At 43.3% G+C, this 24,329-nt stretch overlaps 1 protein-coding gene across 1 annotated transcript; it reads right to left on the reverse strand.

Moving 5' to 3' along the window:
- Positions 1–1,711: 1,711 nt before the first annotated feature.
- On the reverse strand, positions 1,712–24,269 carry marchf4a (membrane-associated ring finger (C3HC4) 4a). Its single transcript, XM_078288903.1, has 7 exons — positions 24,211–24,269; positions 22,242–22,427; positions 15,302–15,383; positions 6,648–6,803; positions 4,877–5,069; positions 3,501–3,592; positions 1,712–2,255 (listed from the first exon to the last, which is right to left on the reverse strand). Exons 1-7 carry the CDS (start codon positions 24,267–24,269, stop codon positions 1,779–1,781), a joined length of 1,245 nt encoding a protein of 414 aa, XP_078145029.1. The 3' UTR covers positions 1,712–1,778.
- Positions 24,270–24,329: the final 60 nt, after the last annotated feature.

Here is a 24,329-nt window from a genome sequence, read left to right on the forward strand (position 1 = left end):
TGTAAGCATATAGATACACATGGCCCAGGTACCTGCAGGGAAAAGCTAACTGGCCAGTATTACTACCAAACCTTCAATCTGTTGGCAGTAAAGACAGCCAAATATGTCAGAGTCGACATAGTGAAGACAAAATACCAAATGGATGTGTAGGCTTGGTTGACTGGCGCTAAATATAGCCTACTCAGCAAACATGCAGACAATGAATGGATGTCTGCAGGTCATGTAAACCTAAAGGGTTGGATGTGAATCAAATGCTTGCTGGGTTTGGTTTAATAGTGACTATTATGAGGGACTGTAATCACTACCAGAAGGAAGGTCCAAGAGGAAACACTGGTGGTGCTTCTCAATGTGATAGGGCTTGCTGTATAAAAAATGAATTAAGGCAATATTCCACTTAGTTTTAACATGGGGGTTATTCTGCATTTGAACACTACAAATCATCCAGCTGCATCTGATCTTGGTGAGTAGTTTATATTCTGGGTTTCATGGTGGTCAAGAGCCGAATAACCCCCATGTTAAAACTAAGTAGAATATTGCTTTAATGATTGTAACAAAGCTCAAGCTATCAGTGGGATTTAACAGTGATTCAAATGACATAATGTAATGAAGGGAACAAAAGAAATCTCAGTAAATTCTGGTCAGTTGGACGTTGAAGTTGGTGGCACCTTAAAGTGTGTAAATAGAATAAATAGCAGTAAGCTGTGGTCCGACAAACATATTTTCATCACTGCAGTGTCAGCCGGGTTGCTGGTTCACTTCATACAACACTACTGCACCTGATGCGCTGCTGCTACCTACAGGGTGGCTTCAATTCACTGTGAGGACAATGCTTTGAGTCAACCAATAGGAACACTCTGAATTTATGAAGGCTCCACTTTAGTGTTTTGAGAGCCAATTTATGAAAAACACCCCAAATCAGTCCCAGGCCCAGTGTGAAAAGGAATATACTTGTGCTATCTGTGGTGGGAAACATACAGTACAACCCCAGTACTGTCTGGCTGTGAAGGTTTTCTTCTCCTCCCTCTGCCCTGCCCTTCCTACATCTCTCCATCACACTGTAGCAAACCTAAAGGGTAGCAGCTGCTAATGTAATAGCTAATGTAATAACTTGTCAAAATGCACTAAAATGCCCCTTTAAGTGGTTGAAAATGTAATAAAACCTGTTAATGTATTAAATGAATGCATATTGTGAAAACATCATACTATTACATTACATTATCATAAGGGTGTAACCTATTTTTAATTGATGAATGTAATAACTCATGCGCATAAGAAGTACATTCCTAATTAGCCATTCTTATTATTGCATCATCATTTAAAAGTATGTTGCACCCCTTATGACATTATAATGGCTGGTTAATGTAAAAATGTGATGATGCTGATTATCTAGGAGCTTATTACATTAACAGGTTTTATTTCAGCCCATTTAGAGGGCCGTTTTTATTACATACTGACGTTATTATATTATCCATCAGTTATTACATTATGAGTTGCTACAGTCCCTGCCATCCCTCCCTCCCTCCATACATTCCTTATTCCATTCCTCTTGTTATCTAAACCAATGCGGAGTGATGACAGTTTGTACATTTCCTTGTATAAACCCTGATCCAAAGCGAGTAGAAATCTTTTATTCCTTCGCTGGCGGTCATGGCAACATAGGAAACATGAACAGCCCCCCCCCCCCCCCACTGTCACCATTGTCTCTCTGCACTGAGTCACATGGTGCTTTATCCCCTCCATGTCCACCTTCTCTCCCCTCTCCCTTCTTCTCCCCAGCCTCAGACCGTAGTGACTCTCATCACCAGCTCTCGGTGGCTGTCTCGGGGCCGCGGCGGGGCGGGGCCCAGTCCCTGCTCCTCCGGATTCTGCTGCTCCATGAAGGGCCGACGGTGGCCCAGCAAGTGAAGCAGGCTGTACGTCCAGCGGTAGCTACGGTTCTGCTCCGTCACCGGCGACAACGAGTTCCCGGTGTTGTTGCTGGGCTCTGACTCCGACGTCGTCGTCATTGTCGTGGGCGACGTCCCGGAATCCTCCTCATCCCCGTGATGCTGCGCGGCCGCGTGGCCGGCGGCGGTGACCCTCGGCAACGAGGTGGCGGCGGCTACGGCCGCTAGCAGCGAGGAGGTGGAGGGGGAGGGGCGTTCGGTGCCCAGTTGGCCCCCAGACGGAAGCCTGATCCTGGGGTCAGCTTCGGTCAGGGCTGGATGTCCCCTGGGAGTGGAGCCAGGCTTCTGCTGCTCCTCCAGGTCACGAGCCTGATCAGAACAGAACCAGAATCAAGTTGAATCACAAATGAACACTGATATAGTCCAGGCATGTTTAAAACAAAAAAAATTATTATTGTGGGCGTCCTGGTGGCTCAGTTGGCTAAGGCCCATACCATGCACCCACAACATTGTGGGTTCAAATTTGGCCTGGGACCTTTGTTGCATGTCATCCCCTCCTTCCCATCTTTCCTGTCTCTCTCTACTGTAGATTATCCAACAACAAAAATGAAACAAGAAAATGTGCTTAGTAGAACACAGACCTCCATGTCTGACAACACCCTGCAAAGAAGTTATGCACCTTTTGGTGATATGCCACGCCCACCACCACGCCCCCTTTTGGCCAATTGACATAAAAAGTAAATCAGTTTTTCCTTGGCCCATAACTAACCTTCATACCAGGTTTTGTGTAAATCTGTGCCCAACTTTTTGAGATATCCTGCTAACAGACAGATGGACGGACAAACACACAGACGCGGGTGAAAACATTAGCTCCTTGGCGGAGGTAATAAAAATAAGCTTAACAATGATTGTTATGGTGTTTCTGCTTTCCTGGCTACCTTAACAAATACATAAATTTGTGCCTTCATAGCCAGCTGAGCCACACTGCTCCATGCTGTGGTAATTCAAAGTGCATTCAGGAAAAAGGAAACCCCTGACAGAAGGTTCAGTGTTGTAATGGGTTCCCTAATCAATTCCGTACAGCTATACATATCAATATATTATTTGTATATTTATATACAGTATAATACAGTATATGACATACAGTGGCTCTGTCTCAAACTCAAAGACGCTTCCAATTTAGGTAGGAAGTAGAATGTTTGAAGTTGTAGTACTGTCTCATTCGGATAGGACACATAGGAAGCATCCTTTTAAGATACCTTGTTTTGGCTGATTTTGAAGGAAGCATACAGTGGTTTCTAAGGCGGAGTAGGAAATCCCACAATACCTTGCAACATCAGCAAAGAAGAAGAAGAAGAAGAAGAAGGAAACGTCCCCAACATCTGCTAAAATTAATAGCTGATGGAAGGCCCCGCTTCGACAAAAAGTTTTCCAAAATGAACATATGACCATAAAAAATAACATTGGCCTACATCCAACACTTTCACCGTTTACATGGCAGTGTTTCCATCAGAATTCTATTCTAGACTAATGAAATTCTTTTAGGGTTAGCAGCTAAATGCGGAATGAGGTCAAAGCCACACACTGTGTTCTGGTGCGTTAGATTCGGAATACCTTATCGTAGTTGAGGACCTTCCATCTCTGGTTGACCGCCTGCCACCGGTGGAAGATACGGAACACTGACGGACCCTCATGAACGATCAGGACTGGAATACACACACATACACACATATCAGTACATGACACAAACTCAGTGTCTCTCTGACTTTCTCTTTCTCTCTTTCTTTCTCTCTCTTCATGCCTGTTGCCCTCTTCTCTCTGTCCATGCTTTTGCTCGGCAACCTGCCACTAGTGATGAGACAGTGTGTGTGTGTGTGTGTGCGTGTGTTTCAGACGTAGGCAAAACACCTGGCAAATACTGAAAACTTGAAGAACCAGCAATTATATAAATCTTATCTCAAAGTGAGGTGTCCACTTTTGAGTCTGTTTTAACGTCTGACATGAAAAATCAAGCACCATTCAGTAGTACATGTTTTAAAGTGTTGACAGGGATCTATAAACATCCCAATGCAGTTAACTTTGGAAACTTTTTGACTGAGCAATACTAGCTTACTTCTCATACAGGGGAAACCAACAAAATCAACAGTGAAAGCAGTAAGATGTTTCCATGCCACATTTGGGGGTGAAGGTTTAGACACAACTGTAGGCTCCTAAACTGCTGAAGCTTCTGATCTGATCTGCTTGTAATAGCACAGCTACAGCAATTATATTTTAAATAGTGATGAACTATGGTGGTTCTGATATAACTTATGGGCAATAACTTAAAGGAATAGTTCACCCAAAAAATTAAAATTTGGTCATTATCTACTCATTCTCATGCCAGTACAAACGGGTGAGTGTTTTTTTCTTCATACAACTTACCTGGAGTTCTCCAGGCTCGCTGCTGGAGGAGCTTCTTCCAGTGAAGTGAGTGAGAGCGATCGTCAGGCGTCAGAAGACTTTGATTATACTACACGAGCTTTATGGAGTAATTTTATGGACATTTATTGCCCTTTTTGAAGCAGAACATCCGGCTCCCCATTCACTCCCCATTCACTGGAAGAAGCTCCTCCAGCAGCGAGCCTGAAGAACTCCAGGTAAGTTGTATGAAGAAAAAAACACTCACCCGAGTTTGTACTGGCATGAGAATGAGTAGATAATGACCGAATTTTAATTTTTGGGTGAACTATTCCTTTAACTATCCAACATGCACTTTAGACATTTCAAAGTTAACCTATGCTTCAAATACTGTAGTCTATCAGCTCTTTGGCAAAGGAGTAGGTAGACTGAGTGGTAATCTAATAATAGGAATATGTGAATAATCAACTCACTAACATAATGACTTATGCGTTATCGAAATGATGGTAGTAGGTGCGATTACTTAATTTAACATTATCCTTTGAAATAAGGGACACACACTCTCTCTCTCTCTCTCTCTCTCTCCCTCTCACCTATGCAGACCACGTCCATGAAGCCATACATGGCATAGCAGATCTGGAAGAGCAGGTCCTGGCGTTGCCAGCGGGCATGGGGGCTGAGCGATGACCAGACCAGCCAGGAGATGCTGGCCACCAGGAAGAGGCTGCCGAGCACCGCTGCTGCAATCTGCACCTTTTCTATCACTGTCAGGGAGATGGACTGCCACTGGACAGACACAGAGACAGATGACAATAATGCATGCATGCTGATTATCAAAAAAGTGAGCCATCGTATTTTATTTTTTATTGTTTTTTTTTTATTATTATTTTAAGATCTCCAATCCAGGTACCCCCACTGACTCTGTATCAGCTGGTTCTGAAGCTCTACCAGTCCATCTACAAGCTGGCTCTGAAGCTCTACCAGTAACTCTACCAGTTGGTTATGAAGCTCTACCAGTCCCTCTACCACCTGGTTCTGAAGCTCTACCAGTAACTCTACCAGCTGCCTCTGAAGCTCTACCAGTCCCTCTACCACCTGGTTCTGAAGCTCTACCAGTAACTCTACCAGTTGGTTATGAAGCTCTACCAGTCCCTCTACCAGCTGGCTCTGAAGCTCTACAAGTCCCTCTACCAACTGGCTCTGAAGCTCTACCCGTCCCACTACCAGCTGGTTCTGAAGCTCTACCAGCCCCCCAACAGCTGGCTCTGAAGCTCTACCAGTCCCTCTACCAGCTGGTTCTGAAGCTCTACCAGTCCCTCTACTAGCTGGCTCTGAAGTTCTACCAGTCCCTCTACCAGCCTCCCTACCAGCTGGTTCTGAAGCTCTACCAGTCCCTCTACCAGCCATTCCACCATCTGTTTCCCTCTACCTAAAGTGATCTCAAAACAAAAAGGAAATTCCATTCCAACCACACCTCAAAGCAAACTAGACTTCTATTTGAGTCCAGACAGACCTAACACTGGCAGAACTGACAGAAAACTGACTGACAGTATACAGACTCAGTGACACAAGCTGGACACAGGTTAAAATATTACTGCCAAATTGTGTTGTCATCACACATGAAGGGAAATGGACAGCAGTGAATGAAGAAAAATATCATTATAGGTAGACAAGCAGTTCAATTTGACTGTTATTGTTCTGTAGTAAATGTGGTTCATTTTGTCACCTTCTGCTGTGGGAACATGCTATGGAATATGCTATGGAATCACCCTGTCATAACAATAAATCACCCACTGAATTGAATTGAGACGGTTACAGGTGTGTGTGTGTGTGTGTGTGTGTGTGTGTGTGTGTGTGTGTGTATGTGTGTTCGAGAAACTTTACATCATGCTTAAAAATCCACAGAGAAAAGAAGAAAGAAGAAACATCCTCAATTCACAATAAATGATAGTTAACACATCAAATACATCCTGCAGACTTAAACCACACATGTATACAACCTGTAAAATTCTATATTAACAGTTACACCAGCTGGACGGAAGCTCTAGCTTGCTAGGCTAGTGAGAGAGAGAGGGTCAGGGAAAATATCAGAAACAAAGGTGAGAAAGAAAGACAGAAAAACAAACAAAAAACAGTACAAAGACAGACAGAAAGAAAGGAAGAACAGGGAGAGAGAAAAAAAGAGACAGAAACACCAGTCGAGGTGAAAACAAAGGTATAACATCACACACACACTCTCTCACACTGTCTCTCATTCTCTCTCTCATACCTGCAGTGGGATTTTGGTGCACACAAACACACCACACACACACACACACACACACACACACTCGAAGCCAGCCAGCCATCCAGAGAGTGTGTTACCTGCAGTGGGTTCTTGGTGCTGATGCTGATAACATGGTATTTGTAGTAGCAGAGTTCGCAGCTCCAGGCTCCTCTTTCGCTGATCCATTTGATGAGGCAGGGCTCGTGGCTGCAGCGCACCGAGCCGCTGCAGCGGCACGGGCTCAACAGCTCCCCCTGCAGGACAACACACATCATTACAACACACATAAGCCAGACGACGACATAAGATCAATATACCTCACAGTCTGATAAAATGCTGAGAAATTATTGTGAATGTGACCCTAGCCCCTCAGACTGGCACTGTCCCTGTAAATGTCCATGGGTTTCCCACTCTCCAGACAGCGTATCATGTATTACTATATCACTCACAAAAGTTACTGAGGGAACGTAGTATTCCCGTCAGAATGCGTCTATCGCACAAAGTACTGTAGGTAATTTGAAATGTATAATTTAGAGGTCAATCATGCTTTTATCTCCTCTTGTTTAGATGACTGCAACTCCCCATGTTGCTGCCTCAGTCAAAAGTCTCATGGTTCAGAATGCAGCAGCTCCTCTGTAGAATTCTAACTGGTGCCAAAGAGACCACATATCCCTGTTTTTAGCATCTTTCCACTAGTTATCAGTTAATAAATATACAATTGATTTATAGATCTTATTGACTATGTTTAAAGCTCACCTAGGAGCCACATCCCTTCCGACTAGACTCAAGACTAAAGGTGTTTGATGCTGACTGTCCCTCAGAGACTAGTTAGATATAGAATTGATTTATAGATCTTATTGACTATGTTTAAAGCTCAGCTAGCTATAGCTAGATTACAAACCTCTTAGTTCCCTAGGAGCCACAGCCCTTATGACTGTCCTCAGTCTAGACTCAAGACTAAAGGTGATTGATGCTGACTGTCCATCAGTCTATACTCAAGACTAAAAGTGACTCAAGACTACAGACCATAGACCTCTTTTCATGTAATGTTTTTTTCTTTTGACTACTTTAATCATGTTGTTCCCTATATTTTAGTTTAATTTATTTCATTGTATTATTCACTTTTTATTATTAGTATTCATCATTGCATATTATTATTTTTTTTTATCCACTTCTTCTGAATGTATTATCTCCTTTTTCAATATTTTGCTATTCTTGTTTGTTCTTTGTAAAGTCAGCATTTAGATAATACATATATAAATGTATTATTATTATTGTAGTTGTTTTTGTTGTCTCCAACTGTGGATATTTATTGTGATGTTTTGATTCACTAATATGTCCCCCAAAAGGTAAAAATGTTTATGCCTTTCAGACCAGGTCAAACCATTGAGCATGAATCGTAAAATGCCCAAAATGCATTATCAATGGGAATATCAACCAGTTTTACTTAATTCCTGAAGAGCCAACATAGCTATCATCATGACAGATTAACAAAATAAAAACAAGACGTCACATTCAAATAAAGTGATCATTAGTCTGTGTACATTTATGTGCATGCATGTATTATGTATGTATGTGTGTGTGTATGTGTGTATGAGCTCATGCAGTCTGTGTGAAAAGAAACCCCTCTCTGATTAATCCTGAACGCAAATTCTGTTACATGTGGAGAAGAGGTGTGTGTGTGTGTGCGTGTGTGTGCGTGTGTGTGCGTGTGTGTGCGTGTGCGTGTGTGTGTGTGTGTGTGCGTGTCAGAGTGAGATTTGCGTTTCAGGGCATTCTAGCGTGAACCTGTCAGTTATAATCCTCTAAAAGGGAGAGGAAGGAAGAGAGATTGAAAGAAAGACTTGAGGGAAAGAGAGAGAGATAGTCAGCGAACATACCACACACACACATATACATTGTATATGTGTGTGTGTACGCCCTCACTGCCAGAAAAATGTAAAGACTTTGAACATTTCTCATCTAGCTTTATTGCTTGCTCCAACCAAGCAAAGTAAAGTTAATTCATGTCATTATAAGAGACATTGCTAAACCACAACAGCTACTGAAACTGATACTGGAAATACATTCAGGTGCAAACTCTAGTTCCAGAAAACAACACGCCTTCAGTGATTTTTACTTCCTGGAACTGCATTTTGTTGTTAGGCAACATTAGCCAAATACTGTCTCGATTTGTATTTTTCCTTTCAGAAAGATACAGTAGATACAGTGTGAACTAGTAATGTGTTGTTTATAATGTAGTAGTGTAATGTTATATCATTCATTCATTTTCTATACCCACTTATTCCTATTCAGGGTGGTGGGGGTTGGAGTCTATCCCAGCATGCATTGGGTGGAAGGCAGATGTTGATTGAGCTAATGTCAATCAATCAATCAATCAATCAATCAATCAATCAAATAGACATAAAATAGAATAGAATAGAATGGAATAGAATAGAATAAGCAATACATTACTTCCATAGTTCTAAACTTACAGTATTTTGGACGTGGTCACTACTGCTGTTGTATTAACTGTGAACTCAGTAAAATCACATTTCCCACATTTTAATGAAAGTCAGATGACAGAGGAAACATGACAACATTTCTGTTGTCATAATCACGTCAGAGAGCTAATCCAGCGGATTATTTGTCAGTAATGGATAGTTATGACGTTGAAAACATTGAAGACCAATCACCCAAGAACAGCACTGAGCAGAGCCAGATCATTGTTTTCAATTGATAATGTAGCTGTACTTTCGTAAACAGCTGTGCAACCAAAAGCAATGTGTACTGTGTTTTGCAAGGTTTTGTGTCCACAATTCAAATAATTTAAACTTTAACACCCAATGGGGCAACTAATCGGATTTGGTCAGTTAGTGACCGGAGGTAGGAGGTTTTGTGAACACCAAATTCGATTAACAAGCAGCACAAGAACTGAGGAGAGGTTGATTTTACCCAATGGCAAGGGCTTTCTTCTTCTTCTCCTGGATGGGAATGTCTTTCATATACAGTTGGAAAATGAAAACTTCCTGCTTCTTTCTTGTTGTTTACTTTCTTCTTCATTACACTGTCTAGGTTGCGCCCTACCTTGTGCGGAGCACAGAGCATTCTGGTCTGGAAGCTCTATGAGGGGGCACATGCCCCCCAGTGTTTGACATCTAACACCTCTTGAATAGAGCGACAACGAGGCTACCATTAGCATTATCAAAAAGGGTTGATCTTCTGTTCCTTTTATTAACAAGCTTATGAGATGTCTTACTTGGACATGTTTGACATGCAATTTTTCGCTCCGCTCCGTGCATATACCAGGCCTTGATAATAAAATAGCTGATGCTTTGTCCCGTTTCAAATTCCAGGAATTCAGAATCCTGCCCGAATGCCTCGCTATCGAGTCTGCCTTGCCCAGCTTTCAATCAAACCATCCTAGACTAGGAGAGACCCTGAATTCCTATATGTCCACTAGGGCTGGACCCGAATATTCGACTATTCGGATATTCGTTTGTTGGGTAGGTATTCGGTTTTCAATTTTGGGATTCGGATATTCGTTTTTTTATGTAATTTTATATGTAATGATCGCTGCTTGGGTGTCTATATAGTGACGTCACACTTCCGCTCTTGCGGAGTCAGAGCTTGACCTATATTACAACAACGTCTGCCCTTAATAAAACTACAGCTTAAGTATGTAAGTGTGTAAGTTTTTTGTCTGGTGTTCATCTCTTCTTCTCTAACGACTCCCCGGAGATCATCCACATCTCTACAAATGGCGCCCGAACTGTCTCGTGATCACCTCGGATTTAAGCTGTGGCCACTCTCTGAGTGAGGTCGGACTGTTGTTTGAGTTCAAGTGGATTCAGCAGATTATAAACGGTGCTAAGCTACATTTTCCTTGACTGCTAACTGAAGGAGCTACAAGACCGCTAGCTGGCTGGTTGCCAAGAGGTTGCCGCTGAGTTTGCTATCCCGTTTTGGACCGTGTAGTATGTTTTCAGCGCTGTGTTTTTGTGAGGAGGAACTGTGACTATGTGTGAACTTTGTTGGGTGAACTGTTGCCCGTGTATGGAAAGCCAAGCAATTTGAAGGTGTGTGACTCTTAACACACACCTCGCTGTTGACTACTACCGAAGCTCCGGAGCCCAAAAAATGGTATTTGGGACAGCCCTAATGACAAAAGCTTCCCACTATATGAGACTTGGACTGGCTAAAACGAAATTAAATTAAAAACGTATGATTCTGCATGGTCTAACTTTACTTGTTTCTGCACAGCTTTCTCAGCTCCTGTGTTGCCGGCTAACATCCCCATGGTTTGTGCCATTATAGCTCACTGTTACAAATTACGCAAAATGCAGCCATCTTCCATTAAAGCACTTGTGGCAGGCATTCAGTTCCATTTAAGATGTATGGATCCATCAGTCATAAGCCTGCTCGGGAATCCCTCCATACGTCTCCTCTTCCACGGCCTAAAAAGAGAGAACCCAGAAGGCAATGATAAACGTCTGCCTCTTACCTTTTAAGGCAGGGTTCTTTCGGTTTGTATGTGGATTCACTGTTGGAGCCTGTCTTTCTCACCGTATTTTATGGCTTTCTGAGGTGCGGGGAATATACTACTCGCACAGAATCTTTTAATCCACTGCATGATCTTACCATTTCATATCTCTCTGTTGACACACATATGTATACTATCCACCTTGAGCACTCCAAAACAGATAGAGAAGGTAAAGGAACATCCATAGTCATTGCCCAGATTGATACTGCTTTCTGTCCCCTCTCCTCCATGACCTTTTACCTGAGATGTTGCCCTAATGTAAGGAAAGATGAGCCCTTGTTCGTGACTGATAAAGAAAAAGCCATGACCAGGTCCTGGTTCGCTTCCTGCCTTCACCTCCTCTGTAAACGCTGTGGTCTCTCCCCCGATCTGTACACCGCCCACTCCTTCCGAATCGGTGCGGCTACTTCAGCAGCCGCAGTGGTCCCAGCGTGCACTCTGAAGGCCATGGGTCGTTGGTCTTCCGCAGCTTACGAACGCTATATTCGACGAGGAGTTAAAGACATCATCACAGCCCAAAAAGCCATGAGTGCTAACAATTGATGCATGTTGCCGTTGTTCTGTCGATAAATTGCATGTTAAATAAGAGAGAATACTGCATAGCGTGGTCGGTTGGGTTCACTTATACTGATTCAGGGCATTGGTTTGAATCATCCTTAGGTTCATGCAATTGTAGAATGACATCTTACAGGATGCATGCTTGTATCTATTCTCTGTAAGTCCGTCTTATGATTTAGCCAAGATCAGCAACAGGCTGTTGCTTCATATAGATTTCTCACATAACAGTAGAATGAACTCCATCAGGATGCATGCTTGCATCCCCTTTTAACTCAGGCTCTTCTCATGCCACCAGTTGAGGTCTGCAACAAGCTTGTTCCTACACATTGATCTTTCTATTTCTGATCAGCTGGTGCCTTTTTAAGAGTCGGCTGCACCAGTTATGTTTGGCTTATAGATCTGTGGTTTGGGGGATTTGCACGGCGCCCCTGCTATACCTTCAGCATGCTTGCTGGGTAAGTAGGGAGCAGATAGAGCAGAGTCATAACTGCCAAACATAACTGTATTACCATTTGTTGCAATAAATGGTTTTATCTTGTGACTATAGTGTTCCTGACTGAACTGCTGTTGCCAGAAACTCTTAAAGCTTTAGCTCCGTTTGCTCTGGAAGAACAGTGCCCTCTTTCTGTTTTGTGCCGTAAAGCAAGCAGATTTCCCTCCAAATCCGACCAGGTGGAGAAACAATGTAAAATACAGTGTCTGTCTATCTATGTTCCGTATTGATTTGCATTCTGAATTTGAGTTCCCTCAAAAATGATACATGCATTAGGCCCCGTGTCCCCCAAAGACCTGTGAAAAAGCGCTGGCGATGTTCTGTCATTAATTCCAATGGAAAAGTAGCGCTTTCAGCGCCTACGACCCAAAACAGGTGCCTCACCTCTTTTTAGCGCTGGGTGCCGTGAGCGCACCATTTGTCAATGTCACTTCAGAGTTCTACCAACCAATGAGGATGAAGCAGGGGCGGGACCAAGAGCCGGCATCCTACCGTTTTGTTGCTATAATGTTAGCTAGGCTATCGTTTAGCATAGCAACAACACCAGGAGACATGTTCTCAGCGCTCCTCGCACCAGCGCTCACCTGATGCAGCCAAAGCGCTCAGCACCAGCGCTTCAAGTCGGTTGGTGGACACGGCCCCTTACTCCACTGGTGTCTCCATTTTCAGCCAATAGCTGGTATTTGATTCTGAACTGCTGACTACTAGGCTTACCTCAGTCAACCGTCGTGTCACACACACACACACACACACACACCTAATCTTGCTTACACACATTAGTACAACAAGCTAGGTATGGGAGACTGTATGTGGCGTGTGTGTGCGTGTGTGTCTGACTTTCTACTTCACCTTTTACTAAAGCAATTCATCTCTCAGCAAGACAATGTGGTCAGACTGCATAGAGCTCTTCAGAATGATCTCTCTCTCTCACACAAACACAGTTGAATGATTTCTTCTCTCTCTTTCTTTCATACACACACACACACACACACACACACACACACACACACACACACACACAGCCTGGGGTTCAGTGAGTTGCTAAGGTAGAGACTAGTGGCTGTGAGAGAGGCATGCAGGAAGAGAGAGAGTAACTAGGGGGCTTTGCACACTCGACTGGAGTGTGCCACTGTGTGTGTGTGTGTGTGTGTGTGTCTATGTATGTGTGTGTGTGTGTGTGAGAGAGAGAGACAGAGACAGCGAGAGGGAGAGAGAGAGAGAGAGGGAGAGCGAAATCGAGAGAATGTGGAAGTCATTCAACTGGGGCCAATCCGCTCTCCTACTGTTAGCTAGCAGCCAGTTTGTACAGCTCCACTCCTCTTAAGTCCAGCATATATATATACACACACACACACACACACACACACACACAGTACACACACTATCTTTGTTGCGAGCACGTAAAACCCAAATATACCATCAGCCAAAGAAGCCAGAAAACACACACACACACACACACACAGACAGACACACACACACACACACACACACACACAGAGTGTGTGTGTGTGTGTGATAGAGAGTTGTTAGAGATTTCCTAGGGGTTGAGGATGGCATTTCAAACAGAGTTATAAAGAGAGACAGTTGAGTTGTCACACAACTGTTCCCCCAAGTAGAGCAACAATGGAACCCATGACAGTGAAGGAGAAGGGCTGAGTGGAATACAGCCAAAAAAAGAGTGATAAGCTGTCAGTTTCTAATGTTTTGTTAGTTTCCATCTTTGGTGCTAAGTGCTCATTGCTGTGGTGTTTCTGCCACAGAAATAGAATGGATACAACAGTCATTCTATTGTTTGCCATGGTAATTTGGTTTGTACAGCATAAACTGGTGATGGAAGTTTATTGCTATGGTGACAACACATAGTCTGGACGGTAAGTAACTGTGCAGATGTTTTGTGTTGTAGAATTGTGAATATTTGAATCTGTAAGTCAGAGTCTGAGGTCAATGTAACATTATCAAAGATTGTGCTTCTCTCGCAAGCTCCTCTAGTCAACATCTGCACATTAGCAAACCTAACTGGTAAGCATCATCAAACAGGTTCCTATACTGAGCAGGATTTTCCCCCTTGAAATAGCATTAACTCATCCAAAAATTATCCTACTCAATCATGACTTAGGCCCATTGGTAGTCTGTGTGACAGTGTGTGCATTTGCAGAGACCCCATGCCTTCTGCCTGGATTTTCTAATTTCTGAATGTTTGGGACGTTTCTGGGCGTCAACATTTTGGCAGCCGGTGTATGTGGCTGCAACCAAAACCACTGCTAAATCGTTTTATATCTAAAAGCCACGCTGGCTGCGGTAGCGGTCCCGAACTCTAAAACAGAGCAACTGGTCAGAGCTAGTGTGTATCGTGAGCTGGCAGCTAGCTACCGTTAGCGTAGCTTCGTTGTAGTAGAAAAGCTGATAGCTAAACTAACCGGCACCTACCTTTCCAACAGAAAACAGGCCAACTCTGCGTTGTTCTTCATCCCCATCCTCTCCTTCAATACTCTCCAACGGATGAAAGCCAACAGATTCACTCTCGTTTTGGAACAAGCCTTGTCTGCTTTTTTACAGGTTTTTACCTTTCTGGCAACCGCAGGGAAGAGGGGTCAACTTTGAAAGTTGTGTTTACAAGCCACAAGCAGCAAAATCCTACTCAGTATGCCTTTAACTTAACATAACCCCTTAGGGTTAGGGTTAGGGTTACCCCTTATATGTTATAAACGAACGTAGCGCAGCCTACCTTTAGTGGAAAAGTTAGCATACGCTAACTAAAAAGCTAACGGACATCGGCTGAGACTGAGATTAATGCTGCCTTCAAATGGAACTCGTGAGCTCGTGGTTACGACATGGGAAGTCGTGTACACGACTCGTGAACTCTGAGCTTTCAGAAAATTTCCACTTCCGAAGTCGTGAATTCCACAGGACGGGAGCGTTCATATGGACTCTTCTCGTGAACACGGTAAACACGACCCCATTTGAAGGCAGCATAACTCAACTCTAAAGGCCCAAACGCACTGAAAGCGTTTGACGCGCGTTTTGAAGTACACCTATTGTTTTAAATGGCCGAACGCGCAACAAAAGCGTTATGAGGCGCGTCAAACTGCCTTGACGCCCCTACTCCGACCTTGTTTCGATTTTGGAGCGTCAAATGAGGACCCAGCGACCAAAGCTGTTTTTTTCTGCAGCCGTAGTACCTGTTTGGAGAGTGCTCCGGTACAGTAGGTGGCGTAGTCCGCCAGTAAAACCAAAGAAGAAGAAGTGATATGTAGCGGGGAACTGACATCAGAGCTTGATCAAACTAGATGGCCACCAAAAAAAAAAAAAAAACTAACGTTAGCCAGCTGACTTGAGGAGCAGCCAAAGCATGGACGAGGAGAAGCTCATCAATGAAGTCCAAAAACGACCTGTGATATATGACTGCAAACTACTGACTGTTTACTGTTACTATGGCAACAGGTGACAGCTGACGTTAGCTCCGTTAGCTTAGCTTAAAACTTTATGAACAATACAATTGTAATTCTGCAATGCTAAATGAAAACAACTACCACTGCCAACAGCTATACTACTATAGATCTTAACCGTTGTGTTGTCACATGTCAGATACTAAAAATAAGAAAAATAAAAGCTTAGGCTCTTGGTAGTTACGTTAGCATAACAGACCCACCCCGTATCATCTATCATGAATGTTTACTGACATCTACTGGTCATAAAACTTAACTTGCTACATAAACCTAACAACAGCAATTAATTAACATAGTATAGAGTTATGATTAGCTGTGCTTTATGTGACTTTCACCCACCTGGAAGAAAAAATAAAAGATGAAATGAGATGGCTGGTCCCCAGTGGCTTTACTGGTGTTCTACTGCCAACCAACTGACGAAAGCAGCAGCACTTACCCAAGAGTTGCCCTCCTGCCTTATGTAACGTAACGTTATAGGCTACTCAAATAGAAATGTATAGAAAATTATGGGGGGTATCTGTAAAGCATACAAATTTGGGCCTGCCTACATATAAATAGCGACCTTTTCCCAAAATACTGCTGGTTCTGTGGTGTTGGCCTTTCAAATCTGATGCCTGCAGTGCGCCATAGGAGCATTAATTGACGCGCGTCAAATGAGGCGCGTCAATTATCGCTTTCAGTGCGTTTGGGCCTTAACCACTTCTACTAACTGTGCCCAGATGTCAAAACTTTTGACCTACTTAAAAAGACAGCAGCAACTGGTACAACTGATAAAAGACCTAGTGGTGGCATGAATGACAACTTCATTCAGCTGCAATGCTTGAAATGTTGCCAAAGCTGTTGTTCCCCACTAAACAGAAATGTTAAAAAGAAGTTAGTATAAAAAAATACCACTGCTTATAACCATGTTTTCATATTATTACAATTGGAAGTAGAAAAGGTCTCTGGCCATTTATCATTAGTTTCTTCAAAACCTTCTACTGTACACTCAGCATTGTAAAGACAGACGTTCAGCCTGACCTTGTAGGACCTGTTAGGTTTGTCCGTATAAATGAGCTCTGAGGGAGAGGAGGCAGTCATAACTGTTGTTGGCTTGTGTCCAACAGCATCATGGAGAATGTGAAGCTCTTTGCAAGTGTTACATTGTACACACATCTGACTTTATCCCACATTTCCAGCATCTTCTTTTTCCTATAACCAGTCAATGACATCCTTTGTACTGTTGGAATATTTGGTCAAGGTGTCAGACAGAGACTTAAGCAAAACAGTAAACTGAAAAGTAGGCTGACAGCGCACTAACTCAACACATCATCCATGTGAGATTGAGACTTAAGTTCCATGTACTACTATCCACAAAATTAATACAATTAATAATTAATAATAAATTGTCGCTGCCATTTTTTTAACAAATGCAACACCACCATACTGAAGAACAGTGTTGCCATTATCATCAGCATCATACATTAGGTACCCTTTGCCTCTCTCAGTTCCTTTCAATAACTGTTAACACGCATGTGAGCATGTAAGTAAAGAGGTCTTTACTTATGTACTGCTGTCAAATATGGTGTAATGACACATTCTAATGCTATCAAATACAAACCAACCACACAAACATCAATGTTACAAAACAGGAAACCCAATATTCTTCTTTAGTGCCCTTGTTTAACTCAGTGTAGGAATTCTGCCACTTCGTTCCCTAAAAGTTGCTTAAAGTAGAGATTGAATGGGAAGTAGTGAAATGTGCTGATAAAATTCAACTCAGGAAATATAGTGTGTGTATGTGGTTATCAAGTGGCCAAAACCACGGGTGAATTTTGAAGCCAATAAGGAAGTGGCTGAAAGCTGCAGTTCCTATAATGTCTGCTAGGGTCGGCTCCAAAAAGACTCTAAATTCCGCCCAAGTCCATGCAAGTCAATGGGACCACAGCCCAACTTCTCACTCAAAATATAAAGTCAATACATTTTTTTCGACAACAGATTATGGTCTCAGTAGCTAATTTTACTTCTTCTATGTGTCCATGTGGTGATTTTCAAAATAATTGCGTCATTAAAGGGATATAACAGTTATAAAACAGGGTAGTCTTCCGAGTGATTGACAGGTCGCCTGTCCAGTGATCGCGCAGGTCGCTGATCACGGCTCAATAGCCGTGGGGTTTTTAGGAAAGACCTACCAGATACCAGGTGTTTAGAACTACAAATGTAAAAGCTTTCATTAACTGGCTATAGGTTGAATCACTGTTGTGATATATCAATCAGTGACAGAGACAAGCAAAACTGACATTTATACATATCAAAATGTTGCTGTTTTTTCTTTAAATTTGCCCTCCATCCAGATTGAGAACCAGTGTTGTAATTATCCTCTGTTTACCCATGTTTGGCACAGTTATGGTCTGATTTCCACAGCTCAAACAGCCTACAGGTTGGACAGACGGGGTGATGCAATTGAGTCAGTTAATGTTTTGGCACAACCAATTGTCCATTTGGGACAAATTAAGTTGAATCTTGAACCTCTTCCTCCTTCAACCCTCTCTCTTGCTCAGAATTTACATAAGAGTGAAAAAACTGACTGTAAGAGTTCAGTCTAACAGTGTAGTTAGCCTGGATGCTACAAGAGCCAAACAGGGCTAGCAAGGACTTAGGCTCCAAATCAAACTTGCCACATGAAGTCATGCACCTCCGTCCTTCAGCCAAGACAAAAACTACATGAGACATGATTCACATTTGTTATCAGTTGGGCAACAGTTTGAAATACACACAGCTTTCATTGCTGTAATTACAATCTCATCCATCCTCCCAGGTGTCCCTGCACTTGGAACTGTCCATCAGCAGTCCAGATAGCTGAGTTAATCTCAGCCTACACCTCCTTTCTGCGTCTGCACTTCCTGCTCCATGGAACACTCTGCTGACTACTCTGCTGCTTACAACTTCAGCCAGTCACCTAGGCTTTTAGCCACTCTCCTAGGCCTTCAGCCACTCTTCTAGGCCTCCAACCACTCTCCCAGACCTTCAGGCACTCTCCCAGAACTTCAGCCACTCTCCCAGACCTTCAGGCACTCTCCTAGACCTTCAGCCACTCTCCCAGACCTTCAGCCACTTTTCTAAGCTTTCAACCACTTTCCTAGACCTTGGCCACTGTTCTAGGCCTCCAACCACTCTCACAGACCATCAGCCACTCTCCTACACCTTCAGCCACTCTTCTAAGCTTTCAACCACTTTCCTAGACCTTAAGCCATGCCCGTAGACCTTCAGGCACTCTCCTAGACCTTCAGCCACTCTTCTAAGCTTTCAACCACTTTCCTAGACCTTCATCCATGCTCGTAGACTTTCAATCACACTCCTAGACCTTCAACCACTCACCTAGACCTTCAGCCACTCTTCCAGACCTTCAGCCACTCTCCTAAGCTTTCAACCACTTTCCTAGACCTTCAGCCACTGTCCTCCTGGGTTTCCTCCGGGTACCCCAGTTTCCTCCCACAGTCCAAATACATGCAGGTCAGGTGACTCTAAATTGCCCATAGGAGTGAATGTAAGCGCTTGATGTAGTATGGTATATGATGTAGCATATGTAGTATGTACAGTATATTGTTATGATGTAGTATGTAGTATGGTATGTAAAGCCCTTTGAGACATGCTTGGGATAAAGGGCTATAACTTAGATACCTTTAAGCACTCTCCTAAACTTTCAGCGACACTCCTAGGCCTTCAGGTCGTGGTGGTGGTACATATTTGCTCATCTCAAATGGGAATATGGTTTGCTTCCTATCTATCAGACTGCACTTACCAGGTATTGTGGAGAGGAACTCTGTCTTTACTGTCTTCACTGTGGTCCCCCAGGGCTCAGACTTGGGTCCCCTCCTCATCTCTCTATAATAGATCGCTTGGCCCTGCGATCAAATCCCACAGCTTCGTACCACTGCTATGCCAACGGCACTCAGCACTACTTTTCTTTTCCATCCTGTGACACTCAGGTTGAGTCACACTCTCGCTGACATCTCCAAATGGATGTATGCCCACCGCCTCATACTCAATCAACAAGGCAGAGCTGCTGTTTTTCCCTGGAAAACTGCCTACTACAAGATTTCGCTATCACTATTGACTAGACCATAGTGACCACCAGTGGTTGTGTTAGACTTTCTCGTTGTCCGTCATTTTGACGGACAGGGTCGTAAAAATTCCGTCATAATCTATTATTACCCGTCATTTTAATTTTCATTTTTTTAATGATAATGAGACCTATTTAATAGCATTTAATTTTCAAAAAACAATCGATCATAATAACATTTAATATACAGAAGAACAAACTTAGATTATGCATTTATCATAGGCTACTATAAAGCAAGGAATCTCTGTCTGTCTATCTGTCCTTCGCATATCTCGAGAACCGTTCGTCCGATCTACTTCACACTTGGCGGGTGTATTGCTGGGGACCCAAGGACATGCAGTGTCGGATTTGGTGCAATTTGGACACGCGACACGTTCAATATTAATAAACTTTGAATAAACAAGCGAACAGCACTCTGTGCAGCAGTGGCACGAACGGGCACTGCACTAGTAAGAGAGAAAAGATGAACAAACGGAGACACCGACCGTCCTGAACAGTCAAATATGAACAATGCAATTTTACAGAATTAGACAATTACAATTAAAATATGAACAAACCATTTACAAGAAATTAAATTGAACTCAATTGACCTGCTGTAGCCTAGCCTGAACTCAAACCTTCCTCCTGGTCCGCACGGACTTAAACTGGGTGCTCGCTTGAGCGTAATCAAATGCATCAAGGGAGATTGCTGCAGAGGCGATTGTCATTAGGTTTTGCGTCTTTGCCTCGGACAGACGGCTTGTCATGGCCGTTTTAATTTTGTTCTGAAGGCTGAATCCGCGCTCTGCTGCCACACTGGAGACTGGAATAACCAGCACCACTTCAGCCAGAGTTTTGAACTCAGGGAACATTTCTCCCAGGGAAGTGATCAGATGTCGGCAAGACTCTCTGAACGTGGGATTTCCCGATCCTGCAAGCACTCGCTTCACCGGGAGGAAATCCTGCAGCATGCGCTCCTTCTACAGTAAACAATAGCTAATTAATATGCACACTCGCCACCAACTGGACAGGGGGGTCTACTACAGGTGGTCTACATGGTTAAGGGTTATTGACAGTGTTGCGTGTGAATTACTTAACGTTAGGGTAGATCGCCCTCAGTGTAATCTGTCAAAATGACGGACGGCCTTCAGATTTTTCCGTCATTGTTAAAAAAATTCCATCAATGATGGAAAATATTCGGTTAACGCGACCCCTGGTGACCACACTACGAAAAATCTTTGTGTGACTTTTTGTGATGCAAGGCCCACATTGCAGCCACAGCCCGATCCTGCAGGTTTCGACTTTAGAACATCTGTCGAATCAGACCTTTCCTCACCATGGACTCTCTTTGTTCAAGCTTTATCATCTCCTGTCTGGACTACTACAACTCCCTCCTAGCCGTTCTCCTAAAATGCTCTCTTCAGCCCCTACAACTCTTCCACAACACTGCAACATGCCTCATCTTCAAACTCCCGAAATTCTGCCATGACACACCCCTGCTACACTCCCTCTGCTGGGTACCTATTGTTGCTTGTATCAAATTCAAACCCTGGCATACAAGGCTGCAAAAGGATTTGCACTCCATACCTGCAGAACATGGTCCAATCCTACACCCCCCTACCTTCAGGCCATGGTCCAGGCCTTGGGCCTCATTAATAAAACTGTGCAAAGATTCCACACTAAAAGGTTAAGTAGTACAAAAGAGGAAAAAACTATGATTTATAAAACCATGCGTGCACTTTCTGTCATCCAAGTTTCCTTCCTTATAAATCCCAATCAACATGAGCCTCAACAACGAGCCTCACATCCGACTCAGTCAATTCCCACAATTAGTCATAAATGAATGAAATGCCCTTTATGAATAGTGATATGCATGTAAATGTGCTTGTCATTTTGTTCTCTTTCGGTGACAAAATGACAAAGTCGGAGGGTCTAGACTAAAAAGAAATTTCAGAGTGTGAAATTGAAATGCTTGTTGGGAGGTCGAGGCAGGGTGAGAGCTAGTCTATTATTTGGTGGCCTCAGTTTGGGTATCATCAACCAAAAAAAGTTATTTGATTGGCAACATGTCACTGTAGCTCCCATACAAAGGTTGATGCCAAGAAGCGCAGAGCTCTCCCCCCTTGACTGAAGTCTCGCCTCGATAATGGGAAACCCTAATTATTTTTAGGGGTTGAGTCTGATGAGCTCTTCCAATAGCTCTGCCCTGGAGAGCAGAGGGTAAGATGGCGGCAGGTGTGTCAGGTGTGCTGGCTGCACTTCTAGCATATGGATTCATTTTAAATTCTATAAACACAGGCCCGTTTTTTAAGGGTAAACCTGATTTTAAAGAAGCCAAAGATTTCTACGATAAGCTAGATGCATCACCGAAATGCTCTGATCAACACGTTCATCTACCCTTGCCAATACCAAGAGAGACACTGCAAAACCAAAGCTAAACGCCAAAGGAGCAACTGTATCATAATAACACTATGCCTACTCTTATCCGGAGATATCCACCAATGTCCAGGCCCGAACGCAAGCACTAATGCCAGAGTCAACAAAACAACTCAGCATGGGACGAACGACTCGGGCCGACAGGTACGTACTCACAGACCATTTACAGGCATTGATCTCTTGTACCAACCTAATGTTCCTGCTTGTGTGTGCTGTCCGAGCGCCGGGGGGATGCCGGTGGCGGGACGCAGCCGGGCAGAGGGCGGGCGCCTCTCGGCGGGGATGGGGCTCCCTGCAGCGGCCGAAGCAAACAACAGGTGTTTGGAGCGAGCATCTTTGGACCTTTGGACGACGCGATAAGCCGAAGATGTACAAAACTGTTCCGGGAGTGCGACTGGGCCTGCATTGACAACGCCGAGCTCTGGGAGTGTCACCGAGAGGCAATTTCGCGTGGAAATCTACTCCCAACTGTGCCTCGCGCTCCCGTCCTGCCGGCGGCAACTACGAGTGAGTGCTGTCCAACAGACACGCAACACGGAGTTCATCACAACATCCAAAACAAACACAGCTGGACAATGAACACTCAACACAGAGTTTGCCGTGACTCTCGCAGCCAGACAGCTGGAGTGAATCTGGTCATCAAAAAACACCGCAAATTATTTTTTTTCAAAACTGTAAACCAATCTAAAGTTATTTGGGATCCACAATCCAAACCCAGGGGACTTTTAGGGGGTCATTTGAATATCTGTAGTGTGATTTCCAAAATTGACAAAGTTCACCATATTCTCAGTGATTCCAATTTAGATTTTTTATGCTTGTCAGAGACATGGTTACATAGTAACTCGCCATCCGCTGCAATAGATGTACCAGGTTATAAGGTATTTAGACGGGACAGGTCTAAGGGAAAGGGGGGTGGGGTGATGATTTACATTAAAGACAACTTTCACTGTGATCAAATTAAATGGTCATCTGACAATGACTTAGAATGCATAGGTCTAACTGTAACTCTCTCACCTCAAATGCCCTTTGTCCTTGTTGTTTTGTACCGCCCACCTTCCTCTAACAATGAATTCTATGAAAATCTGAAAAACATATTCAAAGAGTGCGATTCTAGGAAAGAAGTCATATTGATGGGTGATTTCAATATCAATTGGGAAGATAGGAGAAACAGGAAGGCCCTCAAACAGATCACAGATAACTTTGAGTCAACTCAATTGATTAATGGGCCAACTAGAATAACCACCTCTTCCCAAACACAGATTGACTTGATCTTTAGTAGTAGACCTGAAAGAGTAGTAAAGACATTCAACTTTATCACTGGGCTCTCGGACCACAACTTGACATTACTATCTAGAAAACTCACAAAGAAAAGGTTCCAAAGTGGTCATACACTATCTGAGCAGCTCAGGATCCCTAAAAGTGAACTCGAAAATTTTGAAAGTGCCTTATTGCCGGGGTTAAATGCGGAGGAAGACAGCAGTATATTCATACATGAAATTCAGAGTATAGCCCATAAATTCACAAAAAGAGTCAAAGGCAAAAAAAATCAAAAGAGGTCACTACCCTGGTTGAACTCTGATTTACTGAAACTGATGAAGGAGAGGGATCTTGTGTTGAAAAGGGTCTTAAAATCTAAGCAGGTGAACGACAAACGCAAATTTATTATGCTGCGGAATAAGGTTACTAAAGAGATAAGAAAAGCTAAAGCAAACTTTTTCATCAGTATCATTAGTGAGGCGAAAGACAACGCAAAACTAATTTGGAAGCAGATTCAGAAGCTGATAGGGACCAATCATCTTAGGTGCAGTAAGCAATTGGACCTAAAAATTAACGGTAACCTATTGCAAGATCCAGCGGAATTGGCAAAAGCCTTCAATGAATACTTTATTGACTCTGTCGCCGAGATTGCACAATGTTTCCCTAACACGTGAGAATCTTATTCCAGTGAATATCACTTTGCCCTCTTTTAACATTAATTACATCACAGAGAGTAAAGTACAAATGACTATAAACTCACTCAAACCTTCCACAGCTAAAGATATCTATGGGATGGACTCAGCTATGCTTAAGTGCCTTAAAGAATCTTTAGCCCCCCCCCCCCCCCCCCATTACACAGATCATTAACCTGTCAATCTCACAGGGGGCATTCCCAAATGTTTGGAAGACAGCCGTCGTATCACCCATTTTTAAGTCAGGTGATCCTCAGGCTATTTGCAACTACAGGCCAATCAGCATCTTGCCTGT

The sequence above is a fragment of the Centroberyx gerrardi genome, chromosome 15 (genome assembly GCF_048128805.1).
Source record: "Centroberyx gerrardi isolate f3 chromosome 15, fCenGer3.hap1.cur.20231027, whole genome shotgun sequence".
Taxonomy (NCBI): domain Eukaryota; kingdom Metazoa; phylum Chordata; class Actinopteri; order Beryciformes; family Berycidae; genus Centroberyx; species Centroberyx gerrardi.

Coding starts and splice junctions, on each gene's coding strand:
- marchf4a (XM_078288903.1), bottom strand. CDS start 24,269: ATGGGTGATACGACGGCTGTCTTCCAAACATTTGGGAATGCCCCCTGT. Junction 15,384..22,241: donor TCAATGCCTGTAAATGGTCT/GTGAGTACGTAC, acceptor CTCTGATGTCAG/TTCCCCGCTACATATCACTT. Junction 2,256..3,500: donor AGGTCCTCAACTACGATAAG/GTATTCCGAATC, acceptor TGTTCTGATCAG/GCTCGTGACCTGGAGGAGCA.